The sequence below is a fragment of the Condylura cristata genome, unplaced genomic scaffold, assembly GCF_000260355.1.
Source record: "Condylura cristata isolate star-nosed mole 26May11 unplaced genomic scaffold, ConCri1.0 scaffold00016, whole genome shotgun sequence".
NCBI classification, from domain to species: Eukaryota; Metazoa; Chordata; class Mammalia; order Eulipotyphla; family Talpidae; genus Condylura; species Condylura cristata.
Genome location: NW_004567117.1, coordinates 11,451,069 through 11,467,907, shown reverse-complemented (window position 1 = coordinate 11,467,907; position 16,839 = coordinate 11,451,069). Strand labels below are relative to the sequence as shown.

General features: G+C 35.9%; 1 protein-coding gene across 1 annotated transcript in view; it reads right to left on the bottom strand.

The window, feature by feature from the left end:
• The window catches only part of GREB1L (growth regulation by estrogen in breast cancer-like), a 218,656-nt gene that overhangs the window by 73,025 nt on the left and 128,792 nt on the right, over window positions 1-16,839 (bottom strand). Inside the window, exons 4-7 of the mRNA XM_012725965.1 lie at window positions 15,084-15,243; window positions 14,684-14,881; window positions 6,658-6,834; window positions 1,805-1,981 (exon numbers count right to left, since the gene is read on the bottom strand). Of these exons, the coding sequence (XP_012581419.1) occupies window positions 1,805-1,981; window positions 6,658-6,834; window positions 14,684-14,881; window positions 15,084-15,240 (709 nt within the window). The 5' untranslated portion in view covers window positions 15,241-15,243. The remainder of the gene's footprint in view (window positions 1-1,804; window positions 1,982-6,657; window positions 6,835-14,683; window positions 14,882-15,083; window positions 15,244-16,839) is intronic.

Here is a 16,839-nt window from a genome sequence, read left to right as displayed (position 1 = left end):
TGAAGCACACTGCTGAGGGGAACAGCGGGCGGGTCAGGAGAGGTCTGCTGCACCATGTGGCTCTCCTCCAGCGTAGGGATTGAACCACATGGAAGCAGCTGCAGCTAGCTTGCAGTGCTGTGCTTTAACTCGCTGCACCACCAGGGAGGGTCCAAGGCAGGTTTTTTTTAATAATGTTTTATGCTATGATCTTCCTTGAAGAATCTGTGTACTTTGGCCTCAAAGGAAATCTCCACATTATAGGTACTATATACATATATGTGATATATGCATATTGGTATTACATTTGTATATATGCAATTCTAATTCCAAAACAGCATCTGCTATAAACATGAGGCTTCAGAATTCATAAAGAAACAAGGTATCACAAACTATTTCATGAATGTTATTCTTTATGAGAAAGGTGAATTATAATTGAGAACTAAACAATAAGTTAAAAATATTTTTTGTAACCAAAATAAAAATGGGGTAAAAAAACAGTTGAAAGGCAGAAGTGTATTCCATTTTTACCTTTTATCAGTATTTGTTATTTTTTCTTAGAAGAAGACTCCTTAGATTTTATTAGAATAAAAATTAAAAATTAAAAAATTACCACTTTACTTATGATTCAGTGGTCATGTGCTTTAAACTCCGGCTGATACTTGGTAAGGACATGCAGTCATTTCCCAAAGAGTCAAATGTCATTTCAAATGTGACCAAGAGTAATTGTGTTGAAGAACAGATAAATCTGCAGTTGTAATTTGGACTTTTAATGCTATTTTTCATATCTAGACCAAAGTCATATACAGACAAAACTGAAGTTACACTGAAAATTGTTATACCATCTTTATTATAATAATATTAATAGTAAAGGGGGAAATCAGCATCTTAGAAACTGCTTACCAGTATAAGGATATCTTCCACTACATTAATGCAATAAAATAGGCCTTGTGGCAAATCCTATTAATGATATGAATGTGAAGTTTCAAGTGCATTTATTTCTATAAGTTAAATCCTTCCTCAGAGATAATAAATAAAACTGTCAACTTAATAATGCATTTCTAGGGTATTATGATGAGAGAATTATTTATGCTAAAGTATGTCGAATTGTAATTAAAATAGAAAAATACAGCTGCTTGCAATTACCAAAGAACCTAAGCAAAGTAGAAAGAGCATTTGACCAGAAAAGTGACACTTGGAGGTAGGTACTCAACTGACAGAACTAGAAAGGGTCCCACTTTTTCCTTGAGAGCTGTACTCCATGCAACCAAGAGACAAATACAAAGATACTTTCCTCAGCCTGAAAAGTCTCTGTTAAAAAAGAGAAAGGTAGGCCCTCTCTGGTGGCACAACAGGTCTGGACACAGCACTGTAAGCTAGCTGCAGCCACTTCAGTGTGAGCTGCTTCATTCAGTGCAAGTTCAATCCCCAACCCAGAGGTGACCCACATGGCGCGGCAGACCTCTCCTGACCCACCCGCTGCTCCCCTCAGCAGTGTACTTAGGTCGATCGGCCTGTTCTGCTCTCCCCTTTGTCTCTGGTGAATCCTCTTACCACCCCCATACCACTGGCCTGTACCCCAGTTCTGTGTGCATAAATAAATCAAAAAAAAAAAAAAAAGAACTGTCATAATTTAAAAAAAAAGAGAGAGAAAGGATAAAGTGAAATAACCTGTGAGAGGGTTTTGGATAATTACACTTTTGAATAACCTTCTGAGTTTGGGATATTTATCTATACCACACCTGGATTCTGGACTCCATATGCTCATTTGTCATTATCATAATACCCTCACTTCCTCTGTTTCCCTTTTGGGAACTGATCCTACCTTTCCAGCAGATAAGCGGTCCTTTTGACAGCACACCTTGGGAGCTTCTGACTAGGTAGTACTTTAAGTGCTTCTGCTTTTTTGGCTGGGTGGTGAGCTTCAAGTTAATGTGGTTGGAAAATTCTGTGAAATACCGAAATCCTCTTTCTCCACAGCCAATGCAGTTTCCAGAAAACCCTGGAAGGAGGAAAACCAAAGTTACTGGTAGCCTCTTAAGTTGATACAATATCTTTTCATAGACATATGTATAATATTTGGCTCAATAACTTCCTAGTTTCAATGCAGTGATTCAAAGGGGAAATAAGAGGTAAAGAATTTTGATGCAAAAAACACTTGGCTGTTATTTTACAACAGTGAAAGACTGAAAATAAATAATAATAATAAAAAAAAAACAGCTCCAAAAGCATAATGGTTAAGGAAACAGTGAATGTATCAGGTGGTAGTATTTATTTATTTGACATAAAGTATGAAACAGTTTGGTCCTAGAGAGGTTCATTGTGTCCCCTCCTCCATATTCTTGTCTCTGAACTTTCTAATCCATCTCTGTTTCTCTGCCCTACTATAGTGTGGACTTGCCTCCATGGCCACAGTTGACTAGACTATAGACTCATATCTGACCTAATCTTCGACATTCAGAATCTGTCCTCTGGAATTTTAAAATAAATATAGAGTCTGTCAATGGTACTGAATTTGTAAGATTTTACAAGGAAGAAATCCCATGTTACTTAAAGTATGGGGAGAACAAATTTTAAGCTGTGAAGAAGAGGCTGTTCTGCAGAAAGGGCAACATGGACAGTGATGTGTAAACTCAGCATTGTCTGTCTTCCAGTTTCTATGAGGTGGAACTGTACTTTATGGCATGAGTTTCCTGAGATTTCCGTTTCCTCTTTATTCAACCCCCATTTCCTCATACTAGCTTGTTATTACTTTAGCTCTAACATCTAAGCGAATTCCTCACTCAGATTAATCAAACAAAAAATCACACAATTATTTAGAATAGGGGACATAGAATAGGAGAAAACTGGGAGAATGAGTGGTCATGCTTTCCTTTATTGGAAATTTACTTTTCAATCCCCCCTTAATGCACAGAAGAAAATGAAAAGTGAGATCATCTGGTTGTGACTGATGAGACATATCACAATTAACAAGTACATACAAGGCAAGAAGAAGAAAAAAGCAATGAGGATTAAAGACAGAATATTGCACAATATCCCAGTTGCAAGATGCTGACAATCAACTCAGTTTTGAGAAATGGGGAGTTCAATCTGTTTTTATTGATTATCATTTGAGCACCTAAATGGATGCTTGGCATTGGGATATATATTGCAATAACCATGGTGAACTCACCTACCCATCCATCTATCCATTCACCCACCCAACATCCATCCAGTTGATCCATCCATCAGTTGATCCAAGCAACCATCCATCCATCCAACAAATACTTGTACTCTGTTATGTGCTACTTATTGGTTCAAGAAGTAGGTTTTTGCATTAAGAAGACAGACAATATCATTGCCTTCTGGGGATGCACCTTGTGGTGTGATATGACTTGATGGAAAATTGTAAGGTAGTACAAAGCACAGTAAAAAGCTGTAAGGGACTTTTGACAAAATAATTAAAGACCAAAAAAAAATAATTAAAGACAGTGCCCTCAAACAAGGCTTACTTGACAGGTCCAATTAAGAAATAATTGGGACTTGTTTGTTTTTATCTTTCCCTCTACCTATTGTCTGATGTGGGGAAAAAGAGAGGTGAGAAAGTAGAAAAGTAGTAGATCTATATAGTCTTCAAAGAAGAGAAACTTTACATTAACGATGAAAATGAACAATATATAGAGTTAGAATCCTGCAGTTCCTTTTTAAAACTTTATATGGTTTCAGTGTTAGTTCTGGTGTAATAGAGACTATCTGCTCAAACTTCTTATTGTCATAAGCACAAAATAACACCTCTTAACTAGAAATTACCTTTCTAGTTTTTCTGGCAATTAAGTCTTCCAGCTGCATGGTAGATTTTGGACACATGCACTGCCAACTGCATCAATATACATTTTAATCAATTTCCCCACAGTCTTTGGAATCTGCATGATTTACATAAAAATGTAGGCAAATTGATATTGATAACTGCAGGGATTCTAGAATATCTGAAGCTTATAATTTTCCCTACTATATTTTAATGCATACTAAAAAGTTCATCATAAGAAATGGTGGATGAATATGAACTTCGGATAATAGAGTACTGAATATATATAACTTAATATATATATAAATCTCAATAGTATACTTGCACAAGAAAAAAAACTTCTAGTGTTTTGTTGTACTACACTTTTACTTGGAGAAGTAATTAGCAAAAAATTATGTTAAATTCACAAGCCTCTAACTCTAAGCCTATTGGGTACTTAATAATATGATAGAAAGGCAGAATAGCTATCATTTAAAGAGCAAATGTTATGTGTCAGGCATTGTGGGTCAGGCATGCTGGGTAGGTACCTATAAACATCATCTCATTTGCAAGGTTAGCATTATCAGTAATTTTATATAGATGAGATAACTGAGATTTCAAGAAGATAAATAGTTTGCTCAAGTACTAAGTGAGAAATATTGAATTTTAAAAAAGATTTTATTTTTTATTTTTACATATTTATGCATACAAAAACTGGGGTGTAGGCCAGAGGCACAGTGGGTAGGGGTGGTAAGAGGATTCACCAGAGACACAGTGGGGAGCAAAACAAGTATATCAATTGAAATACACTGCTGAGGGGAGCAATGTGTGAAACAGGACAAGTCTTGCTGTACCATGTGGGTCAGCTCCCTGGCTGGGGATCAAATTCATGCTGCTGTAGCTGGGGATAACTTGATAACACTGAGACTTTAACACTTGCACCACTAGGAAGGTCTGAGAAATAGGGAATTTAAACTTAGTTCTGATAGTCCATGATCTTTGGTCTCATATTCTACGTTATGTGGGATTATGAAATATATTTTTCTCACGGTGTCATTTCCTTTTAGCATTGTATTCTAGGAGGACTCCTTAACTCACAAAGAATCACTCATTTAACAAAAATGAATTATGGGGAAATTTTTCTGCCTGTAGTTAGAGCCACTTATAAACTGTCCCCTTTGCTAAAACTATGATGATTTTCAAATGATAAAAAGTTTTCCAAAGTTGTTCTATGACCAGTTCAAATATGTCATTAACTCTGCAAGGGAAAAGACTATATAGCTCATCATTTTTGTGCCTTCACATCATAGCATGAGTTCTGTGACATAGTATATTTTAAACAAATACTATGGAATGAATAAAGGAATACCTGGAACTGCTTTGCTAATGTTAAATGTATACAATTTACCATTAGGTTTATGTAATAAAATATCTCCTCAATTTCACTCAAAAAGTAAAATGAACATTTTATAAAACATATGAAAAGTGAAAATTGCTATTTTTCCTATTAATTAAAAAAAGGCTTTGAACTGCAATTTAAGGAAACTTTAGAATGTAATCACAAGGTAACTTTCCAACTCAAGGTAGTGGAAGGTAGTGATTTGTGTTTTTCTAGACTCCAATGACATTGTAACACTAGGAAGAATATGACCAAGTAAACAAAAATATATCTCATATTCAATATAATTGAATTCTTTTCCCTTTCATTTCCCTCTTTTCTTTTTAATGATATTTTTGCTAAAAACATCTATTTGTCCAGCCACAGTAATAGATGTTCTGAGAAATAAGCGCAACTGTAGAGAAACACAGGAACAAAAAGAAACAAGTCCCATGTGCCCTCATATTTTTCATTTTAATTATTAAAGTACTTTAAAAATTAAATCCATTCTGCATTATTTCCCATGATAAAAGGAAGATATGTTGTGGAGTAAAAGTTCAGACTCAAAGTAATACTAGAGAGTAAAATAATTCTGAGATGAAGCTATCTATTATACATCATACATATCACAAACTTAAATATGTCACTGTCATTTGCAACTAAGAAAGGCTAAATAAAAGATGTTATTCAGAAAGTTGTGGGAGATGGAAGAAGAAATAGCATATAAATTCCTACTTACTTTGGATGAACTAATGTAATTAAGTGCAATTAGAATAATTGGTGGCTTTGCAAAGTTATAAATAACTTACAAAGGGATAATCCACAGCTGAATAATTGAGAGTTGAACTGACATCAGGCCCAGACCCATAATCACTCTACTTTGTTTTCCAAAATATTAATTTTGGATAAATTATATATTGGTCTTTAATGTTTAGTCAAAAAAAGTTTCATTAAGGCAAATGTTCTGAGAGTGAATTAAAAATGACAACTAATTTTAAAGAAGTTACTAAAAGAAAAATGTCTCATACTTGAACTAAGCATTAATATGATTTTTAAAAATTCTGCCATCATTTAAAATAAACGTATATATTTTTTAGATTTATTTATTTATTCATACAGAACTGGGGTACAGGCCAGAGATGCAGAGGGTGACAGGATTCACCAGAGACAGAGTGGGGAGCAGAACAGGCAGATCGAGGTTAAACGTATATATATTTTTTTAAAGATTTATTTATTTATTCATACAGAACTGGGGTACAGGCCAGAGGCTCAGGGGCGGTGAGAGGCTTCACCAGAGACAGAGTGGGGAACAGAACAGGCAGATCGAGGAAGTACACTGCTGAGGGGTGCAGCGGGCGGGTCAGGAGAGGTCTGCCACGCCATGTGGTCGCCTCCGGGGCAGGCGGGAATCGAACTCATGCAGAAGTGGCTTTAGCTTCTCAGTGCTGTGCTTTAACCCGCTGCGCCACCAGGGAGGGCCTAAACGTATATTTTTAACTCTATCTTGGAAGGAATTTTATAGGCATGAAACACTCACCTAAAAGTGCATTTTTCCCATGATCATCTGGTAGAAATCGCTTGTCGACAGCACACACAAGGATGTGTTCAGGGAGATTGGGAGACTTAGCCCCAACCAAAAGGAATCCTGCTGGGATGTCGATTTGTTCCATACACAGAGATACCAAACGCAAATCCTTTCCGGCTTGACAAAAACCTAAAACCCAGTAAGAAGGACACAGTGAAATATAGAGAAAGCTCACATCCCTTTATCACTTAGTTGGAGAGCAAATTTACTTGTTGGAATTATTAAATTTAAGGTTCCTTTGTCATAAATTAACTGGTCTATATAATAAAGATCAGAAACAAGTGTTGGCAAAGGTGTGAAGAACAGGAACCTTCATACACTGGTCCAGCCCCTATGAAAAACAGTATGGAGGTTTCTCAATTCCACTAATTGTATTTCTCTAAAGAATACAAAAATATTAATTTGAAGGGATATGCGCACTATTTGAAGCATTGTTTATAATAACCAAGTTATAAAATCAACCTAAGTGTCCACCTACAAATGAATGGATAAAGAAATTGTGGGAGACAGACAGACAAATAGGTATATAGACAGTGTTATAAATACCAGTGCCACCTCAATGATAAATGATTAAAAAATCAATGTATGTAGCTGTACCTATACACACACACACACACACACATATATACACAAATACTGACATACATAGGTATAGCTACACACCTACCTATATAGCTATACCTATATATATAGCTACAAATATATATATAGATATAGCTAGCTAGGTAGCTAGCTATAGGTCTAGCTATACACACACACACACACACACACACACACACACACGACTACTAATTTTATTTAAAAAAGACAAAATTGTGCCATTTGTTACATGTGAATGGATTATGCTAGGTGAAATAAGAAAGGAGAAAGGCAAATTATTGGATGACTTCACTGTATTTGGATTGTAAAGAAACAAAAACAAAGAATGGACAAAATCAAACCAAAAGAAACCTAGAAATATAACTACAGAATTGAGACTACCTGGGGTAGATGGGAGGGTAGGAGTAGGATACAAAGGAGGCATGGGGTCTAATGGACTCTGGGGGAGGGTGGTGGGTATTTGGTGGTTGGCGTGGTCTGGTAATATACATATGAAATGTGTGAACCTATACCCCTATAGCATATACAGTGTTATAAAAACCAATGTTACCTCAATGATAAATGATTAAAAAATCAACTTCATACACTCCAATCAGGAGATAAATCTATCATATAGGTGCCTCTCTGAGCAGAGTTGAAAAGACATAAAAAGCAGGTAATTCAATGGATTTAGCCAACATTAACAACTTTATATTTTCTGGTCCACAAACAAGAAAATGATAAAACACAGCAAACTTTGGAAAATATATGTAATTTTTTAGGTGTTAATACAGTATTTTTGCTTTCAGTTAAAATGTCCTTCTCTAAATGGGCTCAGAACAGAACAGAAACACTAATTTTAAATAGGAAGTGACAGGAGCTCAGAGTTTGGTGACTCACAAATGATGGGACTAGAATTAGAACTCAAAGCTGGTATTTTCACTAGGTATGACAAGACAAGATAATATGAAAAAACATGGCAAAAATAATCTTACATAACTACTTTTTAAAAAAAAACTTTTTTAAGATTTATTTATTTATGCTTACAGAACTGGGGTATAGGCCAGAGGTGCAAGGGTGGTGAGAGGATTCACCAGAGAAAGACTAGGAAGCAGAACAGAACAGTACAGAGAGGAGAAGCAGCGGGCAGGTCAGGAGAGGTCTGCCACACCATGTGGGTGACCTCTGGGGCTGGGATCAAACTTCCACTGAAGCAGCTGTTGCTAGCTTGCAGTGCTGTGCTTTAAGCCATTGTGTCACGAGGGAGGGCCACAAAACTACTTTGTATATCATGATTTGTTAAACGAATTCATCAGGTCATCAATCTTCACATCTTCTGAAAAATGTATTCTGATCCAGTGGTTCCCCTGGAGAGTTGTGATATTCCAGATTGATCTGGAACTGACATCAGATCTAAGCTGGTCACTGTATTATTTCACCTCTCTGGCCATACTTGATTGCTCCAGGGTTAGGCATCTGGCTCAACAAAGCTAATCAAAGCCTTTTCCCAGGAATTCTGAACGTGGAGCCAAAGAACACAACTTTGTGGCAGCTTTATTCCTTGCTATGTGACAGAAGTCTGTGAGTAGAGACAAGAGGCTGGGGAGAAGGTCAAATAACATTCTGAAGCCCATTCTTCTCATAATTTCATCTTACTTAAATTACTGAGTTGGGGTTTGTCACTTATTCTGTGCACTAATGTTTTCAGGACATCTTCCACTGCTTCCCTCAGCAGTTTGTTTCAGTAGATCTGCCTGTTCTGTTTCCCACTCTGTCTCTGGTGAATCCTCTCACTCTCTGTATTACTGGCCTACACTTCAGTTCTTTATGCATAAATAAATAAAAATAAATCTTTAAATTAAAAAATGCAATAATAAGGTAAAAATTTAGTGATTATATTCTAATTTGTATTTTCATATGAGAGAAAAATCACTACCTCTTTCACCAGAATGTTATTGCAGAGAAATTCTGCAGACAGAAACCAGAACATTTTCATCACATAGAGGAAAAAATGCAAACATTATAAAAATAAACTTCTAAAATGTAGAAACTCTAAAATTTGGATATTACTAATAGATGTTGATTTATTTTTGCGCCTGGGAAACATCTAAATATTCTTAGCTCCCCTTTCACACCACCAAAAGTATAACATTTTTTAAAAATTGTCAAATATATTTGCTTTTTCTTACACAATCAGTTAAAAGTAAATTAAACAGGCCCTCCCTGGTGGCGCAGCAGGTTAAAGCACTGCACTAAGAAGCTAAAGCCACTTCCGCATGAGTTCGATTCCCGCCTGCCCCGGAGGTGACCACATGGCGCGGCAGACCTCTCCTGACCCGCCCACTGCTCCCCTCAGCAGTGTACTTTGTCGAATTGCCTGTTCTGCTCCCTACTCTGTCTCTGGTGAAGCCTCTCACCCTCCTCATCTCTGGCCTGTACCCCAGTTCTGTATGAATAAATAAATAAATCTTAAAAAAAAAAGTAAATTAAGCATCAGTCACAGAATGATAAAATGTGGGCATTTCTCATATACATGAATAATATCAGAGTATATTAATATATCACTTTAAAATACTTTCAATTTCAAGTCAGTTCTTTATTACATGCCATGTAATCACGATTTGTTTTTAAAACCCTAAAGGATTTAAAAGATGATATATTACTCTAAGATCTGTGAGTCAAAGATTGTGTAACCCTAATCTACACCAATTTCTTTGGTATGTGCATGAGGATACTAGGGACCATAAATGTTGAGAAAATGGCCCAAAGTCAAATACAACAGCAAACAGAAAAGCTGGAATTGGAAACCATATCTCTTGAGGCTAATTTAGAGGCAGCTTCATCATCATTAACATCTCTCTGACTCATATAATGCTTCACCTTCCATTAATCTGATATGGGACACTCTACTATAGCTTCTTTGCTCATTTTTCCTAAGTGCTGCCACCCAACTTTCTAGGCTGAACTCTGGTGGGCACTTAATAAACCAGCCTCTCCGCTCACAGGTTATGTCAGCATCCAATTAGCTCATGCTTGCTGATGAGTCCTTGAGATTCATAGCTTTGCACATCACAAAAGTGACTGTGATTTGAGCAACTTTTTTTTTTTTTGGAGAGTGACATTTCTGATTAGATTTCTCAAAGCAATACATTGTAGCAAAAAGAAGATCAAGGAGGGATATTATAGTTTTGTTTTTGTGCTAAAGAGGGGTATAGTCAAGAAGACAATATTATGGAGAATATCTAAAAAGAGCAGAATTTTTATAGAAGAAACATGATTTTAGAGGGATTTGTATGATATAATGAGAACAAGAGAGCACACTCAAATTAAGAAGCACATATCATTTACCGTAAGGACACAGAGAGATCAAATGTAACAATTATTCAACAACAACTGGATTCTATGGGAAACATGTCTCATCTCAAAAATCTTTATTTCAAGAGGAGCCTGTGATAATGAAAAGGGGAAACATGCTATTTTATACGTAAAGGGGAAAAAAAAACCACAATGATGGGATTATGTTTAAAGGGCACAGGGATCAACTGTAAATGCTCCCCGTTACAGAACAATTTGAGTGACAAAGCAAAGGAACACTGGACTATAACCCAACACATAAAATAATGTCCATATGCACATAATGATATATTAAATGACTGAATATATTAATAAAGGAGGAGAAGAAACAAGTTCCCATAAAGCAGAATTCTAAATATTTGAAGTAGATATTACATATTCTAGGAGGTAGGGCATAGCACAACATTCTTTGAGAATGGGCTGAGCATCCCTTTCCATGTATGAAAAGGGGAGAAAAAGGAGAGATAAAGTCCCTCAGGCAGGTGACCTGAGTCAAAATCAACAGCCATACAGTAAGTTGGTCAAATTAACCCTTGACACAGTATGATGAAAATGACACCTCATCTGTGTGATTTTCATACCCCAACTTAAAATGACAGTTTAACCAGGAGGAAAATATCAGACAAATCCTAGTAGAAGGTGTCCTACAAAATATCTCACCAATTATTCCTCAAACTGTGAGGGACATACAAAAAAAAAAAAAAAGGACAGTCACAGTCCAGGGGAGCTGCTGGAGACATTACGCATAAATCTAATGTGGTATTCTGGTTGGGATTTGGGAATAGAAAAAGGACATTAAGTAAAAATTAGGGAACTCAAATAAACTATAGGCTAAAATTAATTAAAATGTAAGAGATTAACAATAGGAGAAATGGTGGGGATAAGAAAGGAATTATAACTATTTTCCCAATTTTCCTGTAAATTTGAAACTGCTTTTTTTAAAAAATGAAAAAGTCTTTTTTTTTAAGTTGAATTTTTTTCCCCCAACTTGCTAATACAAGTCACATAGGCAATTTAATTAAAAGAAAACTGAATAGGAGAAAAAAAGTGAAAAGAAGACATGGCTGAGTCCAGTAACAGGATCAGTAAGGAATGAATTCAAGACCAACAATGGTTGTAAAATCAAGGAAAAGTTTCTAAACTCATTTCAGTTTGTAGTTAATATGAAAGTATATTCACCTGCCAGGTACTTGGCCTTTTACTATATTTATTAACTGACTGTTTCCACCAAACTCTCACTCTTGGAATTCAGATCAGCTGATTATAAATTACATGATCAGAGATCCCCAGAACAATATTTAATTTAGTTTTTATGAAAAAGATCAAAAGTAAGTTGTGTGTGTTTGTAAGGGGTAGACAATTGAAGAGTATGAAATGTGATTATATTACAAAAACTGTAGGATCAAAATATTCCAAGCAGGTAGTTGTTTTCCCAATTAGAAATAGGTCAGATTATTAATCTAATCGCGTTCAAGTATTAAATCTTAAGTAAAACCTCAAACGAAATTTAAAGAAATCTCTATTCCCCTGTCGAGTAATTCTGAATTACATCTAAACTAGTCCTTGAAAAAAAGATAGGATCTTTCGTTAGAGGTAAGTTATTGGAAGACCAGGGAAAGACCTAAGCCTGTTTACTGTATGCAAAGAAAGAAAGATAAGTTGTGGGCATACAAATAACAATTTACTTGACAAAGTTGCCCTTAAATAGTTTTTATTTTCTGAAAATGTTGCCCCCAAAACAGAACTCCTGCAGCAAATTATTTTAATTTAAAACATGAATAACAGTATAGGGTCCTTTTTTATAAACTTCATCTGCATTTCCTTAAGAAAATAGTCAAGGTTTTCACTTCAGAAGAACAGATTTGCATTCTTCAACTATCTCCAACTTGAAGGTTACTGAGTAATCTAAATGGGGGGAGGGAACCGTTTACTGAGACAGCTGTAAACACAAATGAAAAGTAATCAAAGCAGTATTTGGAGATCTAAAATTTGGTGCCCTTCACCTCTTTAGACAATCACTGCCTCCCAGCAGGGTAGGAACCTACACTATTCCAATAATTTACATAAGAAATTAGCAGCCAAAATTTACATCTGAATGGAAATCCCCAGCAGCCCATCAGGTGTTAAGTATCTGCTTATCTAAATTGCCTCTAAAAATAGTTTTACCTTCCTTTAAGCCTTAGGTAAATAGAGAATTTCCCATGAAGCGAAGGTGGATGCTGACACAAGTACACACATTATAGGACCCTCTTTGACTGCTGTTTTTATAAAGAAAATTTCAGGGCTGTTTTCCCTTGTCAGTGAGAGAACTCTTGGAATAAGCCACACTGAAAGACTTATGAAATACTTGCTATTTACTAAAGCACTAAGTTTTTTGGTGTTGCAACTTTCCATACCTGGTTACGAGTAACATCAATAGTGGCAGATACCGGAGGGATAAATGTACCTAGGACATGGGAAAAGCAGGGAAACTCTTCTGCCATTTTGCTATAAAATTTCATATCCAAAAAAATTCTCTAAAGCTTTTACTCTGGTTCTACTTAATTACTTCTTTGTTGTTTTGCTCCACGTAATTCTTATGAGATGCTCAGTGATAAACTGACACTTTTAAAACAGTATTTCAACTTATAGTTAACTGATAAACAAGATGACTGAACAATTAATAAAAGGCATGAGAACAGATGTAATATAGATAAGTGGAAGCCACTCACTTCCCATAACTTCACAGGGCTAAAGACATTTATTCCATCAATATTGAGTATATCAAAATATATAGTTGGTGAGCCTTTAAACCTACAGATGAGTGGGAGGAGTCTGGTTATATATAATGGAATCTAATCTAATATGATATAATATAATAAATATATGACATAAAGGAAACCAATGATGTGTTAGTAAATTCATAGGAATAATGTGCCCAAGGTCCACCTAACTCAAAGAAGTCATAACACTACTGGAGACCACTTGTAGAGAATTAGGAGCAGATAAGCTACCAGAATTATTCAGGTATCCTCATCACATGGGCAGGGGTTCTGGGGCCCTTTATAGTTTATAAGATTTTCAGAAAAGAAAATAACATTGTCCAAAGTACTCATCAACTGGCTTTGCCTATTTTAAACTCTCATTTTATCCTAATTAATTTTTTTGCACTTCAAGCTTATAGGAGAAATATACTGAAATATTATCCCTCTCCTCCCCATACACCAAGATTTTTTTTCAAGTTTATTTTTACATCATTTTGTACATTTTTTTTCCATCTCAATTGTAATCCCCACGGGTTTCCCATCACCAAGTCACCCGTGCCCATACACCAAGATTTTCATGCACTGGAATTGCCAGGACTCAAGTAGTCAGGGTATGAATGTTATACTCTGATTAATATGGAAAAATTAGACTACATAAACAAATTAGTTTGGAAAGGTGAGAAAACAGCACTGAATACTATTATGGAGAGAAGAGAGTACTAAATTGTGACACTCTCAAAACCATGAATATTAAAAATGTTCTACAGTAGGATTTTCTTTTTAGAAATGTGTTTACAAAGTCTTGGTAGAAATTTGAAAAAAATTAAAGAAAATGGGACTATAAATTTATGCAATTTTTATCTTCTACAATAAAAATATACTGGGGGGGTGTTCAAAACAAATGGCAAATATAAAGCATCTGATATATTCATTATTGTTTCAAAGGTAGAACAGAAAGGAGGAGAATGAGAGAACACTAAAATGTTCCTAAAACAGCAGTATTCTTGCAGGAAGTAACTGGAGTGCTGTAAAAGTCCTCACTTGACACTAAACTTGCCTCTGCCACATACCAACTCAGAGAAATCATTCATGTGGTGAATCTCAGTTTCTCATCTCTGAGATACAGTGATAATACTTGTCTTTCTTATAGACAACTGCTATGAAGCCACAGGAAAAAACAATCATTCATTCCTCATTCCTTTCCATGATTAACTGTTTTTCAGCATTGAGCAACATTTGGAATGATTGCAAACTAGTCAGATAATATTAGAGGGATTGTGAAAAACAAAAACAAAACCCACCATCTGTAGTGCAAGACCCTTCTGGGGCAGGTTTTTGTGAATAGGGGATTGGTGGGCTATTTGAATCAGACATTTCTTCATCATCTTCATCATCTTCCATTTCATTAGCTGTTAGATTGTTAGAAAAATCCAGGCTTCCATTTTGAGTGTAGCGGTGTACCAAATCTTTATCGAGATCTTCCACTTTGGGTTTTACATCTGGGTAAGCAGATAAATCATAGCTAATTTAATCAAAAGCTATTATGGGAAATAACCAAAAGAAAAAAAATTGAGAGACATCTGAAGACAAAGAGACTTAGTATTTTCTAACAATGAACAAATTTACTTCAGAGGTCTCCAGATTTGGAAATCCCATTTCTTCTAAAAGGAATTTGCAAAGGTGTGAGACTGAGAGACTTACCTGCAGATGAGAAAGGATGCTGGTCAGGGTCCAAGTACAGCTGGGAAAAAATTGGCCGAGGTACCACACTACTACATCTGAGAGAGGCTTCTATGGAGTTGTGGAGAGCTTCCTCAAATCGAGCTGATTTCAGTTGCCCAGCATATGAATTCCCCATGGTCTATACCACCCCCAAAGAAAAAGAAGGAGGAGAAATGTGATAAAATTAGAGGGTTACATAACTGAAAAGTACACATACAAATGATATATAAACTAAATCCACACACTTATTAGCAGGGAAATGCAAATCAAAACCACAATGAGATACAACTTCACACCTGTAAGAAAGGACCACATTTTAAAAACCAGAAACAACAAACACTGGTGAGAATGTGGTGAAAAAGGAACCTTCCTACACTCCTAGTGGGAATGTGAACTTGTCCAGCCACTATAGAAAGCTATGTGGAGTTTCCTCAAAACACTAAAAATGGATCAACCATATGACCCAGTGTTTCCACTCCTAGGAATCTACCTGAAGGACACAAAACCCTACTGTGAAAGGAAACCTGCACTCCTATGTTCACTGCAGCACAATTTACAATAGACAAGACATGGAAACAACCTAAAGGCCCCCAAATAGATGAATAGATCAAGAGGTGGCATATATACATAATGGAATACTACTCAGCAATCAAAAATATAAACTCATGCTATTTGCAGCCACATTGGTGAATTTGGAAAGATTATGGTAAGTGAAATAAGTCAGAAGAAAAAAGATAAATATTAGATGGTTTCACTTATATGTGGAATATAGAGAAAACAAATAAAAGATAAGGAAAAGCCAAACTTGCAAGCTGACCATAGATATGCAGCATAAAGCAGAGGAGAGGGATTGAGAGGGTGAATAAGGGAAGGGAAAAGTGCAAGAGACTGGTAATGGATCACAGATGCTATGATCGTGGGAGAATTATGGGACTACACCTGAGAGAAGAAATCAAATACTGTCCAAAAATTAACAATAATTTAAGAAAATACATAAATAATAATAAACTAAATCCATATATCTTGTTATTGTATGAACCACACCTATATTTCTTGTTAGGATAGATTATGTTAACATGTCATTTTTGCTGTTTGGTCTTTATAGTCCAAACCCACGTCAAAACTCCTTTAAAGGATCGTTGTCTAGAATCAAACAATAATGAATGCTTTAAGTCAACGTTCTCCAACCAGTAAGACAAGACTAACCTGTCAATTGTGTGTGCGCTACAATAACTCCATACCAACTCTATCATTAATGACAGAATAAATGAATATTTATTTCTCTCTCTAATGAGATCGTATTACCCTATGGGGGAGAAAAAGACTCTTCAGGGTGGGGGGAGGAGTGAAAATTTTATAACAATATATTTAATTGGCAAATTTTTGAAAGCAAGATTTGGACCTTTCAAATTCATTTATGTATTACCAGTATTTATTTGAAAAATAAATTCTTAAAAACTCCACCTAAGGGCCCTCCGTAGTGGCGCAGCGGGTTAAAGCACTTATGAGGCTTAAGCCACTTCCACATGAGTTCGATCCCTGCCTGCCCCGGAGGAGATCCACATGGAGCGGCAGAACTCTCCTGACCCGCCCGCTGCTCCCCTAAGATCATGTACTTCGATGATCTATCTGCCTGTTCTGTTCCCCGCTCTGTCCCTGGTGAATCCTCCTCTCACCCTCCGCATCTCTGGCCTGTATCCCAGTTCTGTATGAATAAATAAATAAATCTTTTTTT